Source organism: Podarcis melisellensis (assembly GCF_964234715.1).
Source record: "Podarcis melisellensis genome assembly, chromosome: 17".
Classification (NCBI taxonomy): Eukaryota; Metazoa; Chordata; class Lepidosauria; order Squamata; family Lacertidae; genus Podarcis; species Podarcis melisellensis.
The window spans coordinates 3,769,914-3,797,051 of NC_138534.1; the positions used below are offsets into that span (position 1 = coordinate 3,769,914).

General features: G+C 49.0%; 1 protein-coding gene and 1 long non-coding RNA gene across 4 annotated transcripts; one reads left to right on the forward strand and one right to left on the reverse strand.

Annotated features, from left to right (window-relative positions):
- Window positions 1-1,806: 1,806 nt before the first annotated feature.
- On the forward strand, window positions 1,807-26,076 carry DUSP9 (dual specificity phosphatase 9). 3 transcript variants are annotated; one of them, XM_081894628.1, is made up of 4 exons: window positions 1,807-1,877; window positions 15,033-16,395; window positions 20,395-20,817; window positions 25,314-26,076. In XM_081894628.1, the coding sequence occupies exons 2-4, from the start codon at window positions 16,038-16,040 to the stop codon at window positions 25,610-25,612; spliced, it is 1,080 nt and encodes a 359-aa protein (XP_081750754.1). In that variant the 5' UTR covers window positions 1,807-1,877; window positions 15,033-16,037; the 3' UTR covers window positions 25,613-26,076. The 3 variants fall into 3 exon arrangements, with proteins under 3 accessions (XP_081750754.1, XP_081750753.1, XP_081750752.1); XM_081894627.1 differs by lacking the exon at window positions 1,807-1,877 and adding an exon at window positions 10,468-10,899; XM_081894626.1 differs by lacking the exon at window positions 1,807-1,877 and adding an exon at window positions 10,965-11,186.
- On the reverse strand, window positions 18,535-26,158 carry LOC309360356. Its single transcript, XR_014164034.1, has 3 exons — window positions 26,073-26,158; window positions 22,419-23,079; window positions 18,535-18,740 (listed from the first exon to the last, which is right to left on the reverse strand). It is a non-coding gene; the product is annotated as an uncharacterized lncRNA (long non-coding RNA).
- Window positions 26,159-27,138: the final 980 nt, after the last annotated feature.

A 27,138-nucleotide genomic window follows, 5' to 3' on the forward strand; every position in this document is an offset into this window, starting at 1 on the left:
CACTTCCTGGGGATGAGAAAACAATGGTCTCAAATATGCATAGTCTGGCACCTGACATTGCCTGGAGGAAAGGCTGATCAGAGCAAACTGGCACGTTGATTTTCTATGAATTTTATAGATTTTAGTCCCTTTTGACATTGACAATTGGAAATAAATTGATATATTGTAGCGAAGAAGAAGGTGAAGAAGACATGCCCCCCCCCTTCCGTATCAGCTTGTTTCTCTCGAAGCAAAACAAACCATGATCAGTAGTTTGGGCAGAGCACTAAGCCAACTCCTGCATGGTTGATTCCTTACTGGAGGAAGAAAGGGACCAAGTGGGAGCCCTTAAGCTGCAGATGCTACCATGGTTAAGGCTTAGTACTGCATCCAAGCAGTAGGGATTTATTTACACTTAAAGTGAATACTGAGTGAGGATCTAGGCTGGTGCAGAGTGAAGTAAGGGTGCTTAACCCTTTCCCCTCTGCTATTCTCCTAATCTCAATTGCATTCAGTCCTCTACTTAGCTGATGCTTGTCCCACTAGTGGGGGGAAATGAGCACACATCACCATTTCCATTATTTTGACTTATTTCCCCCCCCCCAATAAAGGTCTCTAAGTCACTTACAGAAAGGTGACAGACCAAAAAAGTACACCATATAAAATAACAAAACCATTCCAATAACCCGTAAACAAACCCTGCAGAAAAAGCAAGGACATTTCATTCAATAGGCACATTGAACCTTTTTGAGTCCATGGCTCCCTTGGCCAACTACACACTTTCTGCAGCACCCCTGTGGGGCTCAGGAGCCCAGTTATGTCACCCCTTGCCTGCAGAGATAGCAGCCCCTCACCCCTTTTCGAACACTCTCCCTTGTGGAGGGTTCCCTCAGCCTCTTCTCTTCCCTCTCCTTGGGAGTCCTCTGGGCAGCCACTGCTGCCGCCCCTGCTCTCTGAGTTGCCCCCCCACCCTATAGAGAGATGCCTCCTCACACTGCCCCACAGGGGCCTGGGAAGCTCCCCCTGGCCAGCCCCAGACACACCATTTGCCTGCAAAGCTTGTAGCCAGGGCTGCTGCAATGAACAGCTATGCAAGCCTTGGGGAGGCAGAGACATGAGAGGGCATCAGAGGAGGGAGGGAAGGAAAGAGGGACAGAGGCCAGTGTTTCCCACGGCACCCCTGACCATCATTCAAGGCACCCCAGGGTGCCACGGCACACTGGTTGAAAACCACTGCAATAGGTCATCAACCACCTTGTCATAATCTGCCAAAAGCCTAGGAAAACAGTTTAACCTGGCTGGCACCAAAGGATGATAATGATGTCAACCTACAAGAAAATCATGGCTTGGCTTAGCAATGTGTGCAAATCCGCTCTGGGTTTTGGTTTTAAACAGCCCCACGTCACCTGAAGTGCCTGGCAAAGAAGCCACTCATAAATTTTAGAAATTAAAACAAATCCTGTACGAGGAATCCCATAGCCCTGCCTTGATGAGAGGGGAAGTAGAATCAGTCTCAGGCCAGAGTGTGCTAGCCAATCCAGCTCATGCAGAGACAGTGGGAGGGCCTAGATTCATTCCACATATTGGCCAAAGAAACGGCTCTCCAGTCCATGAGTGGTATGATTGGGCTTCACAAGTGGGATGAATGGACGCCTTTATTTGCATGAGAGAGAAAAGAGGATGTTTGTGTTCACGCTTGCAGTTGTGTTTTGAAGTGTGCGTGCGTGGGAGGGAGCAATCAGCATTCCTTTTTGTGTGTGTCTGTCCCTCCACAGGGCAAGTGCTGCAGCTGTTTACATCTGTGGGGTAAATGTACTAGTGGGATGAAAATGAAAATGGCAGTGTGTGTATGGCTGCGAGGGTGTACTCGCCTTCAGTTCCACAGGGCTGGCTGCCAGGTAAGTGTATGTGAGGACTGCAGGCTTAGTCTGCATTGTATGTGTGGCTATGGGAATGCTCCTTGTGTGCGAGGGAAGAGACAGTTGGGATGATGTGTAGGCAGACAATGAGTAATTTGAGGAGGGAGAATTGCCATCAAGGGGAGTCAAGAGAGGTTGATGCTACAATGCCCTTTGGGAATGAACAAACTTCCTAAGGGAAAGTTCCCAACAGCCCTTCACTCTTTGCTTCAGGAATAATCAGATGGAAGCATTTGCCATACAACACAACTGCTTGCCTTTGCACCCTTTCTACAGTTTTAATCATAACGAGGGGAGGCAATCGCTAGGGCAGGGGACTCCTTCAAACCTGCTGAAATTATGATTGGGTTGGTGCCAGCCTTTGTATCAGCAGAGTCCTTAACTTCCTAGCCCTCAGGATTTCCAGGAGCAGCTTGAAAATGTATCCTAAAAAACAATATTATTTTTCTCCCACGACCGTGATTATTTTCTGCTGTTGTTGATCAGTTTCACCCAGACTCCACAAGCTTTCCATCACTCTTTTTGGAAGCAAGATTAATTATTTAGAAAGTGCATATGCGTGAAATATATAGTGATTTCCTTTATGTAATCTGTGCAGAGTTTGGCAATGGATACAAACCCACCAGTTGCTTAGCTATGGAACAATATGGACTAAGGCTACCTCTGCCCAGCACCCCTATTTGCTACCTTCATTTTAGGGACTGCTTTCTTGCCATTCCCCTAACCAGAGTGTTCATTACAGCAGGGTTAAGGAGCACCACCTGATACAGGTGTGCCAGCTCCTAAGAGACAAGGCAGTTTCTGCCCCTTCCCAGTATTTTTGAGGGGGCGGAGGACTCCCCCCCCAATAGTCAAAGGGCATTCAGTTCTGCCCCCAGACTCCTTGCAGCACTGCAAGGGCACTTTTCCTGGGAGCTCCACAAGCCTGGGGCCAAGAATTGGGAGCACAGATGGGGAGGACTGGAGCAGAGCCCATTTGAACGGGGAGGTGAGTGAGGTGCAGTGGGGGCTTGGTGGGGCTGCATACCTGCAGCTCTACCTTCCAAGGAGCATCCAAGGCGGGGCTGGCTGGGAAGCTCTGGATCCCCCGTGGCCTTTTTTTGGCTGCTGCTGCTGCCAGGTGGCCAGCCAGCCAGAACTCTGCACTCGCCCACAAAAGGCTGCTGAAAGGCAACTGGGCGCCAGTAAGGGTGAGCAGGTGAGGAGAGGCACCAGCACAGGAGCACCAACTCCAAGGCCCAAGAGAGTTTCTGCCCCCTGGCTCCTTGCATCGTGCATGGGGCCCCTCAACCCTGTTAAGAAGATGGCGCCTCTGACTCAATATCAAATGAAGAAACAACCACCCAGTGGAACTTCACCACACTGCAGTGCCCACCAGTTTTGAATGGTGGGTGGCATATTCATGGCTCTTGGGTTGTCAAAGTGCTGGTAACAACTTCTATAAGGCTTTCTATAATGCAGTAAGAATTGTAATCAAGAACAGGGAGGGAGGCAAAGTGATGCAAAGTTGTTAAATGGACTAAAAGCTCTACTATATATGGCAGGGGCAGAGAAGTACCTTCTGCTTACTGCTTTTTGGTGAATATTCCAAAATCCAGGTATGGAATCTCTGATTTCTGTTTCTGAGGCTGGTGCCTACTCAGGTATGGATTTGGGGGCAGCCACCCTCTCTGCACCTCACAGCACCAGGTTCCTCTCTTGGACAGTGGCCAACAACCAGTTTTTCAAAGGGTGTTGCACTCAAAGCAGGGTCCCTGCTGGCTTCCCCACCCCTCCCCCATCAACCTTCTCTGCCATTTGCTTTTAAGCAAGCTTTAGGAATGCTTGGGTTAAATCAAGTGGTGTCCATGAGCCCTCTTGGCTAATGTAAGAACAGAAAAACCTTACCACGTACCAAGACTTACGGATCATTATTAATAGAGAAAATCACCCACTCATAGCATAGAAACTGGAAAATCCATTTTTGTTTTAGCTCCCCCCATGCCCCCCCCGCCACAAGATGAAAATGGATAGGTTGCTAAGGAGATTAGAACTGGAGGAGGAGGGAGAACACAGACACGTGTGTGTGTGTGTGTGTGTGTGTGTGTGTGTGTGTGTTTCATAAAACTATTCTTGGAAATTTACTTTGCCTAGATTCTTTCTTCACTGTGAATCACTGACAGAGCTTCTACCTAGGTCTGTGTTTAGCCAGTTCTCCATGACTGAAACAGGGCTGTAGGCATGTGTTTTCACCTGCACAGTAAGGGCAATAGGAACACTAGGAAAGATGGGATAGAAAAATGCAAAGCACGTCCATCTAGCATTGTTCTTTAAAATCTGCTTATTGCATCCATGTCACAATAGTTCCATGGGCCACCAAGCAAGGGTAATATGCCCATCACCTTGGTCAGTGCAAGGCTGTAAAGAGCCAGACTTGAAGGAGCAAGTCCCAGAAGAGTCACAGTGCAGAAATGGGACAGATCCGCAAGAGGGCCAATCCAGAGACAGAATTGATTCTGAGTCAGAGTCTCTGATGAAATCTGTGTGCACACCATGCATTTAAAGTGCATGACTTTCCCCAAAGAATCCTGGGAACTGCAGCTTGTTAAGGGGGCTGGGAATTGTTGTTCTGTGAGAGGTCAATTACAGTTCCCAGGATTCTCTGGCGGAAGGCAAGTGCTTTAAATGTATTGAAGCTGGACTCTGCTGTGCTGATCACATTTTAGGGAGCTGGGTTAGGCCCTGTCCTTCCTACTGTGCTGTTGGATGAGTATTCTAGAAATTTTGTTTGTTTTTTTAAAGTAATATTTATTAAATTTTCCATTAAGAACATACAAATACAAAACAACTACAATAAAAACAAACACAAACAAAAAACAACAAGTATAATTTCAAAACTTATTTTCTCTTTTTTTTTTATTAATTTTTATTAAGTTTTCAAATTTTTATAAACAGACACACACAAACACCAAACACAAAAACAATGCATATATAATTTTCGTTACCCTCTTTCCTTGACTTCCCCACATCTCTCCTTCCCACATTCCAATTTTAATAATTAATTCAGCAAGTTATTTCCTCTTCTCTCTATTATATTGTTATCCTCTGTTCTTAATATTTAACATCTCTTGTTAAACTCGAATTTTACTTATAAATTTTTACGCATTAATTCCTTTCTCTGAAGTCGAACTTTCTTCTCTCACACGAATCCTCCCATTTTAAACAAAACATTTCCAAATTAAAAAATCATAACTCAAAAATTCTTACTATTCTACTCTCCCCCTCCCCCCCTGGCCCAGTTTCTGTCCCTTTCCACATTTCTATTCTGTAAATCAGTTTCAGCCCGGGTTTCTCACATCCGAGGCCCTCAAGCCCCAGTTAGTCCCTCTCCGTCTATTTTGTTGCTTGTTGGCCTTCAATTCTCGAAGGAGTTGTATCCCAAACTCCATCTTTTTTCCTTCCACCAAAGTCAATAGCAGTTGCTGCCAAGGATCTGCCAATCTCCCATGTTCAAACTCAAAGAAAAGGTCCCAGTCATACTTGTTCTTTCCTTCCACCGAGTCAGTCCATAGCAATTGCTGCCAAGGGTCTGCCAGTCTCCCATACTCAAACTTGAGGAAGAAGTCCCAATCATGCTTGTTTATTCTTTTATATTCCAGTATTTCAGATATTCCAGGGGCTTCTTCCTTTGTCCTTCTCTCCTTTTGCAAATTTACGGTACACTGGTCCTGTTCATCAAGTCCTTTATTTTCTGAAGCTGCAGGCTTTTGGTTGGTACTTTCCATCTGAACGTCCTCTCCTTCTTCTTCTTCCTTTCCCCCTATTTCCAAAACTATCTCTTCTGTTCCGGCTGCCGGGTTATTTTCCAGCTTATTGTCATCAGCAGAGTTACACAGTTTCTGATTCAAGGTCACAAGTTGTTTACTCATATCTGCAGTCTTTTCTTGTAGAATTCCCACGAGAAAAAACATCCTTTCAATCTCTGCCAGTAATTTTCCTTCTGCAGCCATTGCAGAATCTTTTGTTCCCTCTAGGGGGATTACCAGCCCAATCATTCCTTTCCAACAGTTCGTTATTTTGTTATTCACAAATACTTTGTTTCCAATCAGTTCAGATACAATATGTCCCCTTTAATCCAAAAGAAATTTTCTAAGTCTCTCAATTCCAGCCTTTAGTTGCCCGTTTGACAGCTCTTTTGACAGCTGTCAAACTTTCTTTCTCCTTTTCCTCGGGCTCACACACAGGACCCTCCCGGGTCCAGAATGGGGGGGGGGGGGGAATTACACAAAAAACTTATAAAGTTCCTCTCTCCTCTCCAGCGCAATAGCTTTTTAATCCAATTCGTGCAAGTTGTTTTTCTAAGCACAAAAGTCTTTCCACCTCAGTGCTCTTTTCCTTGCTTAAATCTTTTTGTGGGGGGGGGGGAGTGTGGACTTCCTTTTAGCACATCCCCCGGTCGTACTCCAATCCAAGGTAAAATTTTGATATCAAATTTCCATTCTACTCACGGGTTCTTTATTTCAGTCCGAATTTCAGGAAGGAAGACAGCGCTCTCCGGCCATGGCTCGCGGCTTCGCTCCGCCGAGGTAGCGATGGACTCTCAGCACCGCGCCGCACCCCAGTCCACTCCGCAGCCTTTAAAAAGGCTCTTCGCGGGTCGGGGAGGGCGTTTAAGGTGCCCACCGAGTCACCAGGTCCGCAGGCTTCAGCGCCTGCGGTTTTTAAGGGTCCCCGTGTCGCCGGCACGGCAAGACCCGTCCTCAGCGGGGCCGATTCCCTCCGGAGCTCGGAGGGAATCCGCCATTACCGGATCGCGCTATCCCGGAAGTCCCTCAAAACTTATTTTCTCAACCTTATTTCCCCGACTTCCTCATACCTCACCGTTTTGTATTCTAGTTTCATTATCCCATCAGCAACTCCATTCCCTTATTTCCCAAAAGTTTCTTATTAATTCCATTCCTTTTCTTACTCTAATGTCTCTGAAAACCAATATTTTTAAATCCATGTCAATCTAGCATTCTTTAATCTTATAATAATTGTTAAGATAGTCCTTAAATTTCTTCCAATCTTCTTCCACTGTCTCTTTCTCCTGGTCTCGGATTCTGCCCGTCATCTCTGCAAGTCCCATGTAGTCTGTCATCTTCATCTGCCGAGTATTCTAGAAATTTTGTACAGTGGTACCTCGGGTTAAGTACTTAATTCTTTCTGGAGGTCTGTTCTTAACCTGAAACTGTTCTTAACCTGAAGCACCACTTTAGCTAATGGGGCCTCCTGCTGCTGCTGCGCCACCATAGCACGATTTCTGTTTTCATCCTGAAGCAAAGTTCTTAACCCGAGGTACTATTTCTGGGTTAGCAGAGTCTGTAACCTGAAGCTTATGTAACCCGAGATACCACTGTATTGTACACTTTTTTAAAAATTGCTCCTAACTGATTTTATCTGTTTTCTATTTTATCTTCTTAAGTTGCTTTGAGACTTTAAAAAAACCTCACAAAATAAAGTGACAAACAAACAAACAAGCAAACAAACAGATAATAGGCCATGCAAGCAAGGCCAGCATCTGGCTTCTGCTAAGGTAAAAAACTAGAACTATTTATGGGTTAGCTATTTTGAAATGGCTGGGAAGGTGGCTGGGAGGTGAGGTGGATAACTCTGCAGGGACTGGTTTGAGAACGGGGGCAGAATACTGCCACTTTCTTCCTCCAGCTCCAGCAGCTCCCTTCAAGAGGAGATTAGGAAGCTCTGGATCCTGGCTGACTCTGATACCCTTGTGGCACCTGCCGCACTTGCTTGAGTCACCTACCAATGCCCGCTCACCCCCATCTGTAATACCACAGTGGAAAGGTAGTCATGGCAGCAGTCAAGGAGGGGGGGCTTCTGTTGCTAGTGGGTTCCTCAGATTCTGTTGCTAGTGGGTTCCTCAGATTCTTAGCGCAGACAGATTTCATCCATGGTCATCACTTATCACACCTCTTGTGCTTTTTACTTTGTTTTGTTTTGCTTTAAAGGCGGCCCTAGTCCACAAATCATCCTTGTTGTCTCTGACCTAAAATTGAAAACTGGTTTTTCATTCTAACTTTCAAGGCAAGCTATATAAATTTTCACCAAGGTGCAGAGTGATGTCTCTCTGCACCTGTCATGGCCAATGAAACTTTTGAGTTTTTCCTGCAGGGATTAGGACTATGTCAACTGAATTGTTTTCTATTTCAATGCCATAACCTGCATTACATAACATTATACCTGTCCCAAGAAACTGAAACAGCTCTCTCAGACAAATGTTTCTTTATTGTCAGTTTACTACATGATAATTTTCTACTTTTACAAAAATATTGTATAGCATCTTGAACTCAATTTTGATGAAAGGCGGTGTACAAATATGTTTTAAATAAAGACGAGCACTATCCTGGAGAGAATTCTCCTTTGCAGTCTCCACCGAAATATGACACAGTTGTATAAAGCACTTGTGCATGCTTTTACACCAGACATGGGGTACTTGCAGTCTTCCAGATGCTGTTGGACTCCAACTCCTATCAGCCCTGGCCAGCACAGTCATAGGTCAGGGATGCTGGGAGTCAGAGCACAGCAGCACCCGGAAGGCCACAAGTTCCCCATTCCTGTTTGTAAGGAAACCCCTTCTTGCCAAAGCTGCCACCCCCATTATACAGAATCTCACAGAATATCCTAATCTGCCACAGCCACAGAACTATGGCTGTTAAAGCATATACGCCACAGTTAAAGGACCTCTCCCTCCCTCCCCACAAGAATCCTGGGAACTGTAGTTTGTTACAGGTGCTGGAAAATGTAGCTCAGAGTTGGGTAAGCTACAGTTCCCGGGATTTGGGGGTGGGGTGGGGGCTGTGTTTTAAATGCATTGTTACAAAAGCTGGACGCCACCCCCAATCTCTGCCAAGCTGTGTCAAGTTTCCAGGGGGTTCCAGGTGCTCACCCACAGTCTATGCTCCAGTGAGAATAAGACACAGCAGAGACTGTCATCCTTTTAGAATTACGGTTAGAGGAAGTCCAGTATGGTCACCTCAAGAGGGGCTTGTTCCCCACAGCAGTGCAGCACTGGAGCCCACGGCATCTCTCCCAGCCTGCCTTCAGCCAGCCTGCCAAGATGGTTCTGCCCTTTGTTATCAGTTACTCCAAGGCCAAAGGCCCCCCAACTCTTCCTGTGACAACTCACCCCGTTATCCTGGCAACCTTCCGAATTCCCTGTCTCTGTTCACATCTCAGGGCAGGGGACAGTTCTCCTGCACTGCCAAAGGCCCTCAATGGCCCTGTACCTTGCCAGGTCGTCTTCCTTAGGCTAGCCAAGGAATCCCTCTGCAGCTGGTATTTTCCCTTCATATCTCAGATAATCAAAACCCTACCATTTATTACCTTCTAGGTAAAGGTAAAGGTACCCCTGCCCGTACGGGCCAGTCTTGCCAGACTCTGGGGTTGTGCGCCCATCTCACTCAAGAGGCCAGGGGCCAGCGCTGTCCGAAGACACTTCCGGGTCACGTGGCCAGTGTGACATCGCTGCTCTGGTGAGCCAGAGCTGCACACGGAACGCCGTTTACCTTCCCACTTATAAGCGGTCCCTATTTATCTACTTGCACCCGAGGGTGCTTTCGAACTGCTAGGTTGGCAGGCGCTGGGACCGAGCAGCGGGAGCGCACCCCGCCGCGGGGATTCGAACCGCTGACCTTTCGATTGGCAAGCCCTAGGCGCTGAGGCTTTAACCCACAGCGCTACCCGCGTCCCCTATTACCTTCTACTATTCACTAATAGGCAGGACGTGGGTGGCGTTGTGGGTTAAACCACAGAGCCTAGGGCTTGCCGATCAGAAGGTCGGCGTTTCGAATCCCCACGACGGGGTGAGCTCCCGTTGCTCGATCCCTGCTCCTGCCCACCTAGCAGTTCGAAAGCACGTCAAAGTGCAAGTAGATAAATAGGTACCACTCCGGCAGGAAGGTAAACACCGTTTCCGTGTGCTGCTCTGCTTCGCCAGAAGTGGCTTAGTCCTGCTGGCCACATGACCAGGAAGCTGTACGCCGGCTCCCTCGGCCAGTAAAGCGAGATGAGCGCCGCAACCCCAGAGTTGTTTGCGATTGGAACTAATGGTCAGGGGTCCCTTTACCTTTTCCTTACTATTCACTAATAGGCTCTGTTACCTCATATCCGTAACAGTATGATGCCGACGCAGCCAAAAGCCCACACAGCCGCCTTTCTGGCACAGGGAGGGGACCAAGGGTATTAAAACCCCAGTGACGCCAGGCTGCCATGCAATGCCGAGGGAGCAGAGCCCCGGCCCAAGGCGCCCCCCTGACCCCGTCCTTGTCCGGCTGGATGGACGCGCAAGTGCGCGCGCGTGCCCGGCCGCCTTGATGAGCGGCTCCGCCTTCCCGGGGCGGCGCCTCCGGCCAATGGCGCGGCGGCGGGGCGGGGCCCCGGGCTGTACACAGCCACCACGTGGAGCCGGGGTGGGGACGCGCCTGGCCGAGCGGGCAGAGAGAGGCGGAGAGAGAGGCTGCCGGCCGCGCGGCGCTGGAGACGGTGCCTCGCCCGGCCGCGCTTCCCCTCCCGCCGACCTGTTTCCCTCGGGCATCTTCCCCAAGAAGTGGCTCCCCAGGGTCTCTCTCCGCCCCGCGCGGAACTTGCGCGCAGCATCGCTCCCTGGGCGCGCGCCCCGCCGCCCTGCAGATGGAGGCGGCCGAGGACTCCGTCGCTCCTCCCGCTGCCGCAGCGGCGAGTCGCCTTTCTGGCGGCGACGGAAGCGCAGGAGCCGCGTCAGGCGACTGAGCCGAAGCCCAGCGAAGCAGCCGAGCTGGCGGCGGCGGAGCGCTTGGCCTCGAGAGCCGCCTTGGCGCAGGAGTCCTCCCCGCCCGCTTCGCTCTTCTCCCGAGGCCGAAGGAGACGCGCTGAGGGCGCCTCGGCGTCGGGCTCGCTCCCAAAACCGCGGCCCGTCCTGGGCGCCGACGCCGGCGGGATGGCCGCGCTCCGCGAGGCGTCCGCCAAGCGCGGCGAGCGCCGCAGGGTAAGAGGAACGCGCGCCTTGGGCTCCGCTTTTACGCAGCGTTGACGCGGCCAGGGCTCAGCCCCGGGACCTCTGCTTTTCTGTGCGCAAAGTTCGTGGGAAGTCCAAATCCTAAAGACACCAGCCTGAAGCTCCGATCCCGTTCGTTGAACTCAGGAGGGCGGGCAGGTTGACTCCAGCCCAGAGATGATGGGAGGCGGATTCAAGAGAAGTCGGGGCTTCTGGGCACGCGCAAAGTACTTTTGCTTTAGCTACAGGCCCCGAGTAAACTTGCATAGCGGTACAAGGTAAATGGTGCTTTTGAGCATGTGTAAAGTGCCATCACTAAGGAACCATGGGCAGCCTTCCCGTGCACATTAGAGGTTAAGAGAAGGGCTACTAGGCAAAGCAGAATATCATTATTTTTATTTTATTTTGAGGAGGAGGGTGTTATTCCACTGGACACTCCTAGGGATGGATATTAGCGGTCTTCAGAATGCCCTTTCTGTACACACCTTGCAATCCTTGCCTCCACTCTTTAAGAAAGGTCGTTATTAAAATCTTCATTGCTAGCGTGAGATCAAGAGAGTGGAGGCTTGTCTGTGAAGTGGATCGAGGCAGAGGCAAGACTCAAACAGTAGACTTTTTGATGAAAAGTTTAGTCTTGGTTGGCTTCAGCTGCAGCAGGAAAGAGGTTGCCTTAGCACAGGGAGCTATAGTTGGTGGGAGTTATAGTTCAGCAACATCTGAGAACCCAGCATTGAAGAGCACTGATGAAAGGGATAGATGGAGCAGGCCCAAGACAGGCCTGAGGCAGAACAGCCAAATGGCACCATCACCACTACTACCCTCCCAGTACTTGACCTGGCGCAATCTCCCCACCCCGCCCAGGACTTGCACAGGAGAACTCCAGTCATCCACTCCATTACCTTTTATGCTTCCCAAAGTTCACTGTATCTAAAGCAGGTGTGGGGAACCTGTTGCCCTCCAGAGGTTGCTGAACTACAACTCCCATCATCCCTGGCCATTAGTCATGCTTGCTGGGGTAGATGGGAGTTGTAGTTTGGTTATGTTTGGAGGGCCCAAGGTTTCCCCACACCTGATCTAAGGCAACCTTGACTTGTGTCACCTCTTGCCATAGGCAAACTGCATGTGAACTTTGTCTGTTTCTGCGGTGTCCTACTTCGCAGCAGTGTTGTGAAGACGAAGCCTGCAAAATTCTTACCGAATGAAATGTTCCAAATAAATTATAAACTGTAACTAGTCTGAGTTGTGGCTGGTGCGGGTGGGACTCCCTTGCTCTCCTGAGTTACTGGGAAGGAGGGTAGAGAGGCACAGGGAACTAGGCGGGATGGCGCATGGCAGTGCAGCTGATCCAGTGTTCTTGCCACTGCAAGCCACACCATACTCCCTGCACCTCAACCCTCTCTGAAAGCAGCAACAACCTGCGGTGTTGGAGAGCCACTTGTACCACCTCACCAGCCACTGTTGACATGGCTCCAGCAAGCTCAGCATGCTCTCCACATTGGGCGCCCATCCAGACACCCTTTTGGAGGGGATTTTGTGATGATTTGTGCTTGTGAGACTATTGGGGTGGTTATATGGGACCCTGCTTTCCATACTGTTTGTGCTTGCTAAAGATTTGAGGTGGGCATCCTGCTTTCTTTCCAGTTGATACATTCCCCATAATGTAGCATGGGGCTGGAGCGCTCTAAGTTTTTACAGAATAAAATGTTTCAGTTGCTTTTTATTATTTTATTTATTTATTTATACCCCATCTTCCTCCCTGACGGGACTCGAGGCAGTTTACAGATAAAAACAAGTCATTAAAAACGTGGGGGGCGGGGACCACAATCTTTTAAATCCAGTTAAACATTAATGGAATTAAAACTATACAGTGGATGCTCGGGTTGCATGTTCGCAACCCGCGTCTGCGCATGCGCGGGTTGCAATTCGGCGCTTTTGTGCATGCGCAAAGTATGGTTTAGCACGTCTGCGCATGCGCAACCACCGAAACCCAGAAGTAACCCATTGCGGTACTTCTGGGTTTCAATGGCCCGCAACCCAAAAAAACGCAACCTGAAGCGTCTGTAACCCAAAGTATGACTGTACATATATAAAATTTGTTTAAAACATACAAATAATTACAATAAAAAGCACAGCACCAGTCTTTTCATTAAAAGCAGTCAATTCCCAAAAGCCTGTTGGAACAAGAGTCTTGTCCCGCTTGGGTTGACTATAGCGCAGTGGTGCCCATCCAGATGGCAGTAATGTGGCAACATGGGGAAACCATCACAGAACAGCTCATAAAGCAGAATGATGTGTAAACGGTCCACTATAAATCCACAACAAGTGCTCTAGTATTGCCTGAATGTCATGTTGCACAATAGACCTGCAGAAAAAAGCCCTGGGGGGATCTAAACCTATGCATCCTAACTCAAAGGAAAGCCCCACCAAACTTATCCAAGATCTTAGAAGAGGAAGAGTTGTCTGTTAACACTATCTGAGGTTCTTTGTGTGCCTCCTCCAGGAGAGGTCCTCAGGATGGCTACACGAGAAGGGGCCTTTTCTGCAGTGGCTCCCCACTTGGGAAATGTTCTTCCCAGGAGAGCTTGCCTGGAGCCTTCATTATATGTCTTTAGGTGCCAGGTGAAAATGTTCCTCTACAACCAGCCTTTGACTGTTTAAACGATCTGTGGCCTTTTCAGTGGGCTTGTGGGAGAGGGGTTATTGATTTGTTTGTTTGTGTTATGTATTTTTGTGTTCTCATTTTGTATTTTTATGCTGTAAGCCTCCCTGTGATTTTTAGATGAAGGGCAGTATAGGCAACTCCCAATTTACATGGGTGGTACATTCCAAGGCACCGCACGTTTAAGTGAAATATTGTATATTTGAAACACCATTGAAAAAGCCTGCAAACACCCCGTTCTGGCCCCATCCCTCCCTTTTTTCTGACATTTTCAGGTTACTTCCAAGTTCAGCATGGTCACGCACATATCGGATGTGCCTAAAACACTGCTGGCTGTATATAAATTTAATAAATGCCACTACTACTACTGCTGCTAATAATAATAATAATAATAATACTAGGAACTTGTAAAATGCTGATTAATTTCTCCTGCTTGCGTTCATTATATAAGCATTTCAGAATAGATGTGTGCTTTTCTGTTTGCTGAATGGAGGCTTTAATCTTTCTCAGCTCTAGGTTGGCCAACTTTTCAACCAGCTCTTGCACCTGCATGTTTAGCAGAAGCACTTGATCTGCGGGCATTAGCCTGTGATGTTTATTTCCAGGCCACAAAAAGCTTTTTTTCTGCTGCTTTTCTGCAGATCAATCGCCTCTTAAAAGGAAAAGAGCAGGCCAGGTTATGGGGCAGGGTTTTTTAGGGGTGGGGTTAGGTGTTGACAACCCTAAATACGACTGAGCATTATGGAGCCAAGGGTGGTGATTATTCCGGATTGATTAAACCACAATAAATTAATTATATGTGCCACTGATTCATAATCTGTAACTGGACATAGAGATTTGCACAATAGTTTTGGAAAACATGAATAAGGAAATTGTCAACTTCCTCCTTTTGAAACCCTAAAGTATAAGGAACGCAAGAAGCTGCTGTCCTGGGTCAGCCTGGGTCCCTTTGTCTCAGCACTGGCAGTAACTGTCCTGTGTCTCAGACGGAGCCCTTTCCCAGCCCCATTAGGTGGACGAGCCAAGAGTTGAACCTGGGACCTTTGCTCAGGCACATACCACTGGAGCTATGGTCCTTAGCAGAGGGCGCTTCTGAGCTCGTGCGGAGTGCCTCTTCCCCTCCTGCACCCACGCCGAGTACCTTTAGTCACCCCACACACATCTGGGATTCAGAGCAAAAAGCTTCCTGGGTGTGCAAAATGTGGCTGGTTTGAAATTAAGGAATGAAAGCCCCGGGTGCCTGCAGTGTGTACACAGCCTATGTTGTCATCCGACTCTTGGCAGTTACTGCTGTCTTCCCTCTGGTTGCCAGGAAGTCTCTCGTCAGCATCTGGCCAGGATGGAGGGGACAGCAAGGTGCCAGGAAGGGAACACGCACTTCCCGTGTTTCCCTTAGCCTGCTGCCTGTGTGCTCCCTCTCCCGCACTCCCCAGCCTCACTCTCCCATTTTGCTTTCCCACTGCAGGTTCCTCCAGGATCTGTGCTAGCATCCCCTTCTTCTCTGGAAGCCTGAGGTGCTGTTCTTGGTACCCAGAGCGTGCATCTCTCTCTCTCCCTCCCTCTCTCCCTGCTTCATTTTCTACCTCCCCCCCCCCCACTGGCTTACCTGGATGCCTGCTTACCACAGACCCATGCCTCCCTGGCCTCTGCTTCAGCACATCCTCTCCAGCGACATTGGATAGACTTCAGCTGGCAGGAGGATCAAGGGATTTTTCTTCAGGCTGGGACACAAGTTGTGGCTCTCCTCAACTGGCAGAGATCTACCGGTAACTCTCAGGGCAGCAACGGCAGAGGAACAATATTAGCTGGATTCACACGCAGAGACAGGGGAGGCTAATCTGGCACAACTTGCGATCCTAATTTTGGTTGGCTGCAGCTGACCCTGATTTGGAAGATCTCCCCTTGCGTGGCAGCACTAGGGAAACCACAGCGGTAAGGCAGGTCAGGATCCTGAGCGGAGTGTCCAAGAAGCTACTTTCCCCTCCCCCCTATGCGAGAATCCTCTGTAGCCTCTTCTCCAGGCTGTCACAAAGCCCTGGGACCCATCTCTCCTTTTCTACTTTCACCTCTTGAGAGGCTGGGTACCATACCATTCCTTTCCCTTCTCCCCTCTCTGAAAAAAGAGACTGAAGGATGATTTCCACGCATGGAGGCACCCCTCATTGTACCCTCCTCTTGCTTTGCTAGCCCAGGCTGTTTGGATTGCGATGGATGGGGTGAGACCTGTGCTGGCAACATGATGTAGCGATTCCTTCAGGCAAAGGCACCTGGGACTTTGGATCCTGAGTTTGGAACAATCTGCCAATTGGACAAAACCTTTCCCTGCAGACTCCCTTTTTCAGGTCCTGGAAGTGGCAAGCTTCATTGCGAGTGGGGAGAATCCAGGCGGTGCTCAGAGATTTTGGCAGGGTTGGCTTGGGCAGTCTTGACCGTGAAGATTCTCATCTTCCAGACCGTGGCTTGTAGCCACATGGAAGACCTGGGAAAGTCCACGTCGTGGCTGCGGGCTGAGCTGGCCTCCCCGTCTCCGTGCCTCCACATCCTGGACTGCCGCAGCCGGGAGCTGTACGACTCGTCCCACGTGGAGCGGGCCCTGAGCGTGGCCCTCCCGGGGCTGCTGCTTCGTCGTCTCCGGAAGGGGAATCTTTCAGTCGGGTCCTTGCTGCCGGGGCCTCCCCAGGCCCTCAGGGATAGCACGGTGCTCCTATATGACGAGGGAACGCTCCAGCTGCCCCCATCAGGGAGCCAGGAGGAGGACGAAGGCTCAGTGCTGGTGACGCTTCTGCAGAAGCTGCGGGAGGAAGGTTGCCCCGCCTACTACCTGCAAGGTGGGTGTGTTGAGGATTTGTGAAGGTGGGAGGTAACTTTGACATGGGGCAGGGCCACCCGACATATGGAAACTTACCTCTTTCCTAGGGGGCTTTCCTATGTTGAGTCGATCTCATCAGTCTCAGAACAAGCCACACTGACTGGCAAAGGTTCTCTGGGGTTTTGGGGGGCGGGTATTCCCAGCCCTACTTGAAAATACTGGTGACTGGACCTGGGACCTTCTGCATGCAAAGCAGATGTTCTACCTTTGAGCTGTGGCCCTTGCCTAAAAGATGTGGAAGCTCCCTTATATTGAGTCAGGCCATTGGTCCACCTTGGTGTTGTCTGCACTGACTGGCAGCTTCTCATCAGGGTTTGAGGCAGCGCCCTCTCCCAACCCTTCCCAAAGATGCTGAGGATTGAAACTGGGGCATTCTGCATGCAAAGCAGTTGCTCTACCTGTGAGCTGTGGCCCTTCTCCTAACCAATCCATTCTCCAGGCAGATTCAGGAATATTGTTGCCAGATTTCAAGCCAGAGATTTCCTCTGTTTTTAAATTTGCTGCTGAATCAGGAGAGCAGATAACCACTATTGCTTGCACCTATTGCACCCATCCCTGTACTGCCATGTCCCGTCCCCCCAGCTGTTCTAATCAGCAGTTTTTCAGCTGTGGCAACAGGGCAGAGCAGGTTTCCAGCAACTGGAACTCAGGAGAATTGCTGCCTCTGACAGCCGAGGCAGAACTTGGCCATCAGGGGGTTTGACTTGGCATAAGGGTGTGTCCATATTAGCACCATAGAGTTCAGTTTGTTTTTGTTTGTGCAACACACAGGGAACACTCGTGGGTGGGGGTTGGGGGACAAGGCAGCGGATGATTTCACCCTGCAACACATTGGCTAGAGATGAATTTCAGAATGGCTTAAGGCCTCCAATCAAGTGTGAAACTAGTTTGAGAAACAACGCCTCAAACGGTAGCATCTGATGACAAAGTGCAGGATACGTATGTATTTTGGATAACACTGTGGGAACATGGATTACAAACCCAGCCCTGGAAGTGCAGTGAGGACACAGTAAATTGGGGTGTGGACACAGCCTTGGTCTTGTTACACATCCCATATTCCTAGCCAGGAATATTATCCTGTATCAGAGATGGAGGAACCTGGGTCCCTCTTGTGGACTCCAACTCCCATTGGCTCCAGCCAACATGGCCAAGGCTTGAGGGATGGTGGGAGCTGGAGTCCAGGAACATCTGGAAGGTACCACTGGTTCCTGACACCTGCCTGAGATGTTAAGTCTCTTCCTAGGGAGGTTCGCCCGGTGCCTTCATTACATATCTTTAGGCGCCCGGCAAAAGCATCTCCCAGGCCTTTTAAACTGATGAGGTACTGTGTTTGTTTGTTATTGTGACTTTTAAAAAAGGAAGTCCTAAAGTACAGAAACTCAGAAAGTGAAGTGTTTCCCCTTGGCTACATCTGCATGCTTTCAAGGTCTTCTTTATCACCCAGCTCTTAAATGTACAAGAGGGACTCTGCCAGGGTGGGGGGGGGGTTGGATGGCAACGCAGCCCAGGCCTGCCCTGGGAAACTTCCCTGGCCGCTGCCCAAGCCTGTTAAGTGTCACCCTAGGCCTGACCCATCAGAGCAACCGGGCCGGGAGCCAGAATAGAAGAACAGTAGTGAATAAGGCTGCCAGCTTTTCAACTGGCCATTGTAGCTGTGCTTTTAACAAAAGTTTGATTTGCAGACCCTTAGCAAATGGTGATTCTCTGCCATGCTGTGAAAAGCTTCACTTGCAGATTTCTGCAAAACATGCTGCTGCTAAATGCAAAAGAGCTTGCCAATCCCATCCCCCCCCAATCAGTTTGCGACTCTAAATCTCAGCAAGCCTTTTGGCAAGTGTGCCACCAGTGCAGTCCAAACTATGAGAATGCCACTTTAGTTCCTACAGCAGGGTATATGAAGCTCCCACTTTGTGCATGAAGCTTTGCTGTGATTCAGCTCTTGGCTACCCCTTAGCTAGACCACGGGGCACCCTCCAGATTATGGACTACAACGCCTATCAGTCCCTGTCAGCATGGTCAGGGATGATGCGAGTTGTAGTTCGACAACATTTTGAGGGCGCCAGGTTGGCTACCCTTAATCCAGGTCCACCTATTGAACGTTCAAGACCAAACTGCACACAGTGCACAGTTCTGTGTAACTCTGATACTCTTTATTTATTTATTTTTGAACTGTAGCCTTTCAACAGAGTTGGGTAGAGGGACTGCTTAAGCTTTCCACCAGCAGCGGTGGTTGTCTCTTCAAAATCACCCCTTCATCTGTTTTTCTCCACATCAGGGAAAATATTCTTGAACCTGTGTTTTTCCCTCCATGGAGAGAAATGTAGTTGTGAGTGATTTTCAGCGCAAAAGCAACGTAGGCAAAGCTTCTCCTTCCCACCCACAGATCTTCCACTCAAGATTGCACCTCTCTCTGCAGCTACCTTTTCATGTGAGATGGTCTTAAAAATATATTGAGGCAAAGCTACACCCAGCAGCATTTAACATGTAGTTCGCTGCTCACTTTGTCCTTTGGAAACAGTGATTAAGTGGAAGATGAAAACACAGGTTTTCCCCCCACACAGTGCAAGCTGCTCTGAAATTCTCTCTTGTGCACAACTATTAAAAGTGCAGGAGCACAGCCCTTTTTCACCAGGTCTCCGTAATTCTCCTTGCCCCGGCTCCCACAACACTGAAGACTGCCAGGATTGCAGGTTTCAGGACAGCTGCACATTCCTGCATTGCAAGGGGTTGGCGCTAGATGATCCTCAAGGTCCCTTTAACACTGCAGTTCTATGATTCTGTGCTCTTTTAAAAAATGTAAAAAGCCTGGAATGGTAGCAGTTAAAGCGTTTTGTTATGTAATCTATGATAAACATGCCCTGTAGATTTCTGCAATCAAAAGGTAATATTACCAAGGCAACAGTCTGTAAACAAACAATCTCCCGGCACAACACTTTGCAGCAGCCTCTGTAAGGAAATGGGGGGGCGTGTTAAAGTGGGGGCAAGAGGTCTGGGCTCCAATAGAAAGGATTCAGGACTTGGAGCTCCTGACTGCCTCTTAACTGTACTGCCAAGTACAGAAAGTCATGGATATGGGTAGAGCAAAAGTGCTGCTTCTGGGGGGCAGGTGTGGGGGACTCCTTGGTCCTGAATGGAGTAACTGTGCCCCTAAAGGACCAGATGTGCAGCACTCACAGCTGCCCATAGAGGCCCAGGTTAATTCTGTGTCCAGGGCAGCTGTCTATCAGTTCCACCTGGTACATTGGCTGAGACCCTGCCTGCATGCAGACTGTCTCACCAGAGTGGTGCATGCTCTAGTTATCTCCCACTTGGACTACTGCAACGCACTCTACATGGGGCTACCTTTGAAGGTGACCCGGAAACAACTAATCCAGAATGCAGCAGATAGACTGGCGACTCGGAGTGGCTGCCCGGACCATATAACACCGGTCCTGAAAGACCTACACTGGCTCCCAGTATGTTTCTGAGCACAATTCCAGGTGTTGGTGCTGACCTTTAAAGCCCTAAACGGCCTCGGTCCTGTATACCCGAAGGAGCATCTCCACCCCCATTGTCCAGCACCGAGGGCCTTCTGGCAGTTCCCTTGCTGTAAGAAGTGAGGTTACAGGGAATCAGGCAGAGGGCCTTCTTGGTAATGGCGCCCACCCTGTGGAATGCCCTCCCATTAGATTTTAAGGAGATGAGTAATTATATAACCTTTAGGAGACATCTGAACTGATTTTTTTTAATGTTTAATGTCTTATGTTTTTAATATTCTGTTGGAAGCTGCCCAGAGTGGCTGGTGCAACTCAGGACAGGGTACAAATAAAAAATGTTATTGTTAATAATTATTATAGGAAAGGGTGTCCCCAATATGACAGGGGAACCTCCAGTGTCAGTGCTTAAATTCTGCATGTAACAACTGTGGCTGTGCTGCTGCTGCTGCTGAGTCGTCTCTTGGCTTTGTCCTTCCTTGCAGGAGGCTTCCATAAATTTCAGGCTGAATGGCCGCACCTCTGTGAGACCAACCTGGACACAGCCAGTGCCAGTAGCTCACCTGTGCCCCCGGCAGCTCCTGTGGTGGGACTGGGCGGCCTGAGCCTCAGCTCCGACTGCTCCGATGCAGAGTCGGGGCCCCTCAGCAGCGGGATGGAGTCGGAAGGGGCGAGCCCCCCCTCCTTCCCCGTGCAGATTCTACCCAACCTCTACCTGGGCAGCGCCCGTGACTCTGCCAACATGGACACCCTGGCCAAGCTGGGCATCCGCTACATCCTCAACGTCACCCCCAACCTGCCCAACCTCTTTGAGAAGAACGGCGACTTCCATTACAAGCAGATCCCGATCTCGGACCACTGGAGCCAGAACCTCTCTCAGTTCTTCCCTGAGGCCATTGAGTTCATTGGTGAGTGAAGGGAAAGAAAGGCAGAAAACCCCACCCTTGGCCTCCCGGTTGCATTTTCCTGTGGCTGTTGTCTGCTGGCCATCAGAGGACCCATTCACACGACCCCTGCAAAGCATTTGGGGGAATATGGCTTGTGTCCCTGAGACAGTCATCTGAGTCCATTGAGAGGCGACTGGCTCTCACTGCAGCTCACAGCTGACTGACTACTAGTTGGGCCCCGTCACTCACCTTTGGGTCTTCATGTTGGGCGGGGGGGGGGGACAGACTTGATGAACCTTCGGGGTCCCTTCCAACTCTGCAATTCTGTGATTCACGATTGATTCATAAGGGGGACGGAGAACCTAGAAACACTGTGTCTACCACAGTTTTTTGTAACATACCACTTGGGAACTTTCAGTACCCTGGGGCTTGCAAGTGAGTAAGGAGCTGGAACCAACACCCCAGAGATTGTCCCACTAGTGAAGGCATCCCCAAACTAAGCCCTCCAGAGGTTTTGGGACTACAACTCCCATCATCCCTAGCTAACAGGACCAGCGGTCAGGGATGATGGGAATTGTAGTCCCAAAACCTCTGGAGGGCTGAGTTTGGGGATGCCTGCACTAGTGCATCTAGTTTTCGGGGCCAGTGGGCAGGTAGATACACTTGAAAGTGGGTGGTTTTCCAAGCCAGGGTCCCCATAGTGAGTTGCTGGTGGTTGAATTAAGGTCAGGTAGGACCAAGGAAGGGCAGGAGGCTTCCAGTATTCATCCCTGGCTTGGGTGATCCAAAGGCCTCGCCCAAAGTCAGTGGGGCCAGAGCTTCCTGTGCATCAGCTGTGGATGAACCTTTGCCCTCCACCCCCACCCACAAGATGTTGCTGCACTACAGTTCCCATCATCCCTGGCCGTTGGCCATGCTTGCTGGAACTGAGGGGAGTTGTAGTTCAGTGACATCTGCAGAGCCAAAAGTTCCCTATACCTGCTGTACAGGAATAAGGCCCATGGGTCCTCAGGCAGCTTACTAGGCAAAGTCCTTAGAACTTGTGGGGCTCCCAGTTGATCTACATCTTTAGTGGTGAGGTACAGTAATTCAGCATCCCGGGGAGAAGGCAACACGATGGTGTGCCATTCCATTCTGGTTTGTTCTCATGACACTCAGCAGGCACAGTTTTCAAGCAGCCCCATACTGATCTGTTTTGAATTTCGTACTGCTGGAGAGTAGGAGTCCTTTACCTCCTGAGAGCATACACTCCCAAACTGATTCTTTGCTGTTGGCCAGTCTCCCCCTTTTCTTTCTCATTAAGCAGCTTCAGTGTGTGCACACAGTGAGGTCTGTGGTGTGTGCATCCTCAGATTGGTTCTGTTCCTGCATCATCTGTAGAATATGATGCCTTGGCACCAACTAGGCCTGCAATGGTTCATTGATGAATTTGCCAGATTAATCATTTTAATATATTTTGTTCAGATGCCTCTGATAAAACAGAGAATTCTTATTTTAAAAGTTAACAGTTTTAAACCAAACATTTCCAGAACTGGTGGCATGTAGACTGCATCTTCAAAGAGAGGCATTTTCGCTTCTCTCTCTGTTCAACAGAGTTAATGCATTCTCATAAACTGACTTACTTGCATTCCTCATTCTAATCACTTTGCTTGGCCACTCAAATTTTCACAAAGTGCTTCTTGCAAGCGGAGCCTTCAACAAAATGTTGCAGTGTTGAGTGCTGCTGTTCAGGATTCCAGCAACTCCATTCCACTTCCCCTCCCTTCCAGTGGTTAGGAAGGGGGTGCCTGCCCCTCCCCCAAACTCCCTACCTTTGTCCCTTATCATGGGCCACAACTATTTTTTGAGCTTTCTGCCCTGATCCTCTAATGTCAGCTCAAATGCCCTTTTCCTCATTGTTTCATTCTCTCTTTTGCTGCCCACTTCCTTTTGCCCCCAAACTTCCAAATTCTTTGCAAGCCTTTCTGGAACTGGAGCCAGAAGAGAACAATTTGCACACTCTTTTCTAAACCTAGATTTGTGTTTCTTTGGCACAGTTTGAAATATGCTGTTGCAGTGCACGCAATCATGGACATAGAATTCTCAGACTTTTCCTTTGGAAAATTCAGCATCAAATCTTCCATTTAAAAAAAATATTATTGTGATGGAAGAATAGTCTCTGGGACAGTTTAGGAGAGATGACGCCCACCAAGGACCTGTTATCAAAGTTGTCTCCATCTGGCTTCTCCCTAGCAGGATGTAAAGGGCCGTTGCTCTGCTGCGGTGGCCCTTAGGCAAGCCTGTCTGTGTGAAAAGTCAAAGCAAGATCACTTTTATTGGGGGGGGGAGCAAAGCAGTTCGGTGACATGTGTAATTTATGTGACCAAGCATATCTACATCTTTCTTAATTGCTTCATATAGTTGGAGGAACATGGCAGTATGTGGGGCACTTAAGTCCTATTGAATCACTGGGAGCTTTACTCAGCCCCACGCTGGCTAGTGAAATCTCAGCAGTCAATGTCTATATACAGTCAGCCCTGAGGACTAGAAACTTGATATATATATGCAGGTTTTGGTGTCCTCGGGTGTCTTCCCGTGTAAAAGTTGGGGTGTCTAGGCGACGTTTCGACGAGGTCTCACTCGTCATCTTCAGGCTGGTGCTTTCGGCTTCTTGTTACTGGAACAGAGCTCTGTTCCAGTAACAAGAAGCCGAAAGCACCAGCCTGAAGATGACGAGTGAGACCTCGTCGAAACGTCGCCTAGACACCCCAACTTTTACACGGGAAGACACCCGAGGACACCAAAACCTGCATTCCTGTACCCGTGAAAATCTACGAAAGTTGATATATATATATATATATATATATATATATATATTTGCTTTCACACAAAGACTTTAGCAACTAATCCACACCTAATGACCCACCTAAGTGGTACTCAGGATATCACTCAAGAAATCACTCAAGATATCCCTCAAGTAATTAAGGAACAAAAGAAGAAAAGGCACACTAGCCTGGGAACTTCCTCTCTGCCCAGAACATTGGAGGCTATACACCACACCCCCTCAACAGTATTTATAGGAACTCAAACACTGAGATCCTGCTCTGTTCCAGTAACAAGAAGCCGAAAGCACCAGCCTGAAGATGACGAGTGAGACCTCGTCGAAACGTCGCCTAGACACCCCAACTTTTACACGGGAAGACACCCGAGGACACCAAAACCTGCATATATATATATATATATATATATATATATATATATATATATATGCTTTCGTAGATTTTCACGGGTACAGGAATGCAGGTTTTGGTGTCCTCGGGTGTCTTCCCGTGTAAAAGTTGGGGTGTCTAGGCGACGTTTCACAAAGTTCAAGAGGTCAAGACACAAAGACTTTAGCAACTAATCCACACCTAATGACCCACCTAAGTGGTACTCAGGATATCACTCAAGAAATCACTCAAGATATCCCTCAAGTAATTAAGGAACAAAAGAAGAAAAGGCACACTAGCCTGGGAACTTCCTCTCTGCCCAGAACATTGGAGGCTATACACCACACCCCCTCAACAGTATTTATAGGAACTCAAACACTGAGATCCTGCTCTGTTCCAGTAACAAGAAGCCGAAAGCACCAGCCTGAAGATGACGAGTGAGACCTCGTCGAAACGTCGCCTAGACACCCCAACTTTTACACGGGAAGACACCCGAGGACACCAAAACCTGCATATATATATATATATATATATATATATATATATATATATATATATATAGTTACTATAGGATCCTTAGGAACCTGAGTTCTTCACTAGTGAAGTTGCAGGATATCCTCAGTGCTGCTCTTTACCTGAACGTTCACTCTCTCTCTCTCTCTCTCACACACACACACACCCTTGGGTTCTTCCCCACCTGCCTCCCTTGTCCTGCCACCCTTCCCTCATCCCCACAATTTTTCTCTGCCCCAGCCCTTACAGCCCCAGTTTTGTTGTTGTTTAGTCATGTCCAACTCTTCGTGACCCCATGGACCAGAGCACGCCAGGCACTCCTGTCTTCCACTGCCTCCCACAGCTTGGTCAAACTCAGGCTGGTAGCTTTGAGAACACTGTCCAGCCATCTCGTCGTCTGTCATCCCCTTCTCCTTGTGCCCTCCATCTTTCCCAACATCAGGGTCTTTCCCAGGGAGTCTTCTCTTCTCATGAGGTGGCCAAAGTATTGGAGCCTCAGCTTCACGATCTGTCCTTCCAGTGAGCACTCAGGGCTGATTTCTTAAGAATGGATAGGTTTGATCTTCTTGCAGTCAATGGGACTCACAAGAGTCTCCTCCAGCACCATAATTCAAAAGCATCCATTCTTCAGTGATCAGCCTTCTGTATGGTCCAGCTCTCACTTCCACACATCACTACTGGTAAAACCATAGCTTTAACTATACGGACCTTTGTTGGCAAGGTGATGTCTCTGCTTTTTTTTCTTCCAGTGTAGCCGTATTCACTTGCCCGACCTGTTCTTTCCCTTTTCCCTTTCTCGTTCCCTCTCTGTCCCAGATGAGGCCCTGTCCCGGAACTGTGGCATTCTGGTGCACTGCTTGGCGGGGATCAGCCGCTCAGTGACCGTCACTGTAGCCTACCTCATGCAGAAGCTCAACCTGTCCCTCAATGACGCCTACGATCTGGTGAAGCGGAAGAAGTCCAACATCTCGCCCAACTTCAACTTCATGGGACAGCTGCTGGACTTTGAGAAGTCGCTGGGGCTCAACAGGGCCAGCCGACGCCCCCCCTCTGGCCAGAGCTGCTTCTTCACCTCACCAACTGACGACAGCGTCTTTGAGCTGGATCCCACGTAGGGCCAAAACAGGGCGGTGGCCTCTCTTCTTGTCATCGTCGTTGGCCTCCTCCTCCTCTTCAGTGTTACCTGCCTGCCCTGGTGGCAGAGTCCCTTTGGGGACCAACTGAATACCTCACGCCAGAGAGGAAGGCACCTCTTACAGCTGCCTTGGTTGCTGTGGATGCTGCACACCTTCCCAAACATGCAGCTCAGCTGATGGGGCCAGATCCATAACCAAAGACCCTCCCTGCCCCCACAACCCTTCCACCTGCCTCTCCATTCCCTCAAGATCCCTGGACAAATGTTGAGTGTTTCCTCTGGACACACAGACCGTGTGGTCCAGACCACCCTGTTAGAGTTTAAAAGATTTGGAATGGGCCGTTTTCAGGGCTGGAACCTGCTGGTTGCTAAAATGCCCATCTTATATAGGACGTTTCCCATTCTACAGCCATAATCTAGAAACTGGTTAGGTTGGAGACCTTCGGCTCCCATGAGAATCCTCTCTCCCCAGGACTTCTGGTTCTAGAGCTACATCATTCAGTTTAAGGGGGGAAATGGGGGGGGGTATGAAAGAGAGAAACAAGTCTCCTGTGGCAGTTCTGTAATGAATAAAGGGATAATCCAGATTAGAAACCTATATCTCAAAGGTGAAAGGTTCCCCAACTATCTATCTTGTTCTTGGTTCTAGAACCATGAACCACAGAATCCAAAATGGTGTCAGGGCATGTATAGTCTGAGACTCTAGAATTGCCTTAAGGAGCCCCTGCCAGGAATGGTACAAGACACCAAACAAAAGAATCTACACCCTTTTAAGCCTTTGGCCTCCGGTTTTAGGAATTAATCCTATCATGCCTGATGCAAGAACTGCAGTTCTGGAACTGGGACAGTTAAGGAATCTCTGGGTCAAGAACCTACGAGCTTTGGATGCAGATTCAGAAGCCTGTATCATTCATCATACCTCAACCATCATCTGCCCCACAACGTCCCATCCCAAAAGCAGGCTGGCCAGCCACTCTGGAATTAATCCAGCTATTTCGGAAAAGCAGAAGGAAAATGTGTGGGGTCGAAGCTTTGGAGCAGATTTGCATCAGGGAGCCAGCTGGAAGACCTAGATAGTAGGGGGCATGGTGATCAGTTCCTGCACAGAGGTGGAGAAAGTGGAGCAGCTCAGAATTTCATGTCTGTGTTTGTACAAAGTTTGAATGTGTGTATGCCTTAATGCCTGCTTGTAAGCAGCCAGAGCTGTGTATGTGAGTACTAGACAGCGTCTGCTTAGCCTGCATGCAGGGCTTAATTTGTGGCCAGAACGTAGGGCTGAAACTTGCTTTCAGTGTCAGGTGCTCCGTCCAGGCACAAGTTAAGTAGTAACAAAGAAGAGAGCACCTCTGAGCATGGGCAGAAAAACAATCAAAGAAGAAGTAGGTAAATGGGCAGACTGCTGGCCACAGACTGCTCCCCTGCAATAGGCTACAGTTCTTGGGTAAAAGGATGTGACTTGTACTAAGTAGGCATGCACTCAGCACTTCCTTTAAAAAATGAATTAAC

Excerpts from the sequence above, each read along its gene's own strand:
- DUSP9 (XM_081894628.1), top strand. The coding sequence starts at position 16,038 with ATGGAAGACCTGGGAAAGTCCACGTCGTGGCTGCGGGCTGAGCTGGCC. Across the intron at positions 16,396-20,394 it reads CCCCGCCTACTACCTGCAAG|GAGGCTTCCATAAATTTCAG; the intron begins GTGGGTGTGTTG and ends CCTTCCTTGCAG. Across the intron at positions 20,818-25,313 it reads TGAGGCCATTGAGTTCATTG|ATGAGGCCCTGTCCCGGAAC; the intron begins GTGAGTGAAGGG and ends TCTCTGTCCCAG.